Source organism: Sciurus carolinensis, chromosome 17 (assembly GCF_902686445.1).
Source record: "Sciurus carolinensis chromosome 17, mSciCar1.2, whole genome shotgun sequence".
NCBI classification, from domain to species: Eukaryota; Metazoa; Chordata; class Mammalia; order Rodentia; family Sciuridae; genus Sciurus; species Sciurus carolinensis.
In genome coordinates, this window is record NC_062229.1 from 65,852,580 (window position 1) to 65,854,553 (window position 1,974).

Here is a 1,974-nt window from a genome sequence, read left to right on the forward strand (position 1 = left end):
CACAGAAAAATATCACAAGTTTTTTTTTTCTTATAAGTTTGAATATGAAAAAAAATTGGTTAAGAAGTGATTATAGTTAATAGGGCTCAGTAACATCTCTTAAAGTGGTGCTGATATTGGGATCAGAATATGTCACACATTAAATTAAAATATCATTATCTGAATATTCCCCCAATTCTTAAGAAGCTCACAAAGTATTCCTTCACTTAAAAGAAGTCACAACAATACCTGCAGATGAGTAGATGAACAAATAATATGAAACAGCAAGGGAACAATGCATCCTAAACAATCCATAATGTTTCAACAATAAAATACCAGAGAAGGCAATTAGAAAATTTATCATTGAACTACTTCATGAGCAAAAAGACCATGTAATGAGTAAAATCAAAGATTAAAATAAAGAGAAAGAACACTTGAATTAAGAGATTGAAATTCTGAAAAAGAACAAAGTGGAAAAACTTGAAATGAAGGAATCAATTAACCAAGTTCAAAATTCAAGGGCATTTTTTTTTTAAGCCTTCACTTCTTTTATTTTCTCAAACTTCCCCAAAGGAAGATACTTTAAGAGCATTTTCAAACATCTTTGGCATCACATAAAAAAGAAATCTCGTGTAAAAAACGAAATAACTTTTATAATACAAAGGCGCAATCCAATATGAACATATAAAATATGTACAAATATAGTGCATGGTCAGTCACTTAATACAGCTCTCTACAAAAAAGTAACTTTTTAGAAATTAAAAACAAAACAAAACGGAGTAACCACTTAATCACAAAAGTCTTCTAACATCCAAGTTCCTGTTTAGTGTCTGGAGGGGAGAGAGGTGGGCTGGGGAGCTTAAGAGAAGGGTGGCCTGAGCCCCTCAGTTCCGCCACGGCCTCCACATGGAGTCCGCAGTGAGCGAGGAGCCGCTGGAAGGAGATACTGCGTTGGGACCCACTGAGGTCCCACTGTTGCTGGTGTAGACTGGGATGACTGGGCCGCTGTGAGCGAACGCCCCATTCGGGATGAGGAAGGCAAATTGGCCATCAGGAGCCGGCATTGGCCGCCTCTCCAGCCTGGCTGCCCAACTTGCAGGGTGCGCCGCCGGGAGGGGGCGCCGCACCTCCGGAGATGGGCACAAGCAGTGGCGGCGGCGGCGCGAACCGCGTGTGCTGGGGGCTGCCGGGTCCTGGCGGGGGCGACGGCGGCGCCTGCAAGGCGGGATGCGGCTGCCCAGGGTAGGTCGTGGCGTTGACCTGGGTCATGCAGTTGGCCAGGTGGCCGAGCAGCCGAGTGCGTACCTCGGTGTTAACGCCCTCGCACGTGGACGGGAAGCGGGTCACCTCGTTCATGCACTCGCTGAAGCCGGCGCGGTACTTCCCCAGCACGCTCGGGTCTGTGCTCAGCGCAGCAGTCATTTGCGCCCGCTGCAGGTTCCGGAGGTGCTTCACTGTCATTTCCAGAATGTCCGCCTTCTCCAGCTTGGAATGCCGGGAGCTAGCTTTCTTAAGAGCATCCAAAATGAGCGTTTTCAGCTGGCACAGGCTTTCATTTATTCTTGCTCTTCCTCTTTTCTCCATGATAGGTTTGGATGACTTTGTGTGCTCAGATGCTGTCTTTGGTTTATCCGGTGTCGTGTTGACACTGGCTGGGGTAGCAGCCACCGGGGACGAGGAATTTTTCTCCATTATATCGGCTGGCATTTTCTTTCTTTCTTTCTTTCTTTTTAATCCCTAGAGAATTTTATTTTTGGAGTTCACACAAAATTTTTTTTTTATTTTTTGCCTATGTCTCTTTTACTTGAGACATTCACAAAACTACTGAGCGAGTGCTGAGCATTTATTATTTTATGGCTACTTGGTGATCGGTAGCGCTATTCCAGGACCAAGGAGAGAGGTAGACGGGGGATTCCGCTGTTATCAGCACCAGCTCCGGATCCTGTGTGATCTCAAGGGCACTTTGAAGATAGATTGTCAGGTCTCAAAGGCAAG

General features: G+C 45.4%; 1 protein-coding gene across 1 annotated transcript; it reads right to left on the reverse strand.

Annotated features, from left to right (window-relative positions):
- Window positions 1-863: 863 nt before the first annotated feature.
- On the reverse strand, window positions 864-1,737 carry LOC124969264 (transcription factor HES-1-like). Its single transcript, XM_047532128.1, is given in 2 exon segments — window positions 864-1,044; window positions 1,046-1,737. Coding segments are annotated over 2 exon segments (822 nt in total). The 5' UTR covers window positions 1,687-1,737.
- Window positions 1,738-1,974: the final 237 nt, after the last annotated feature.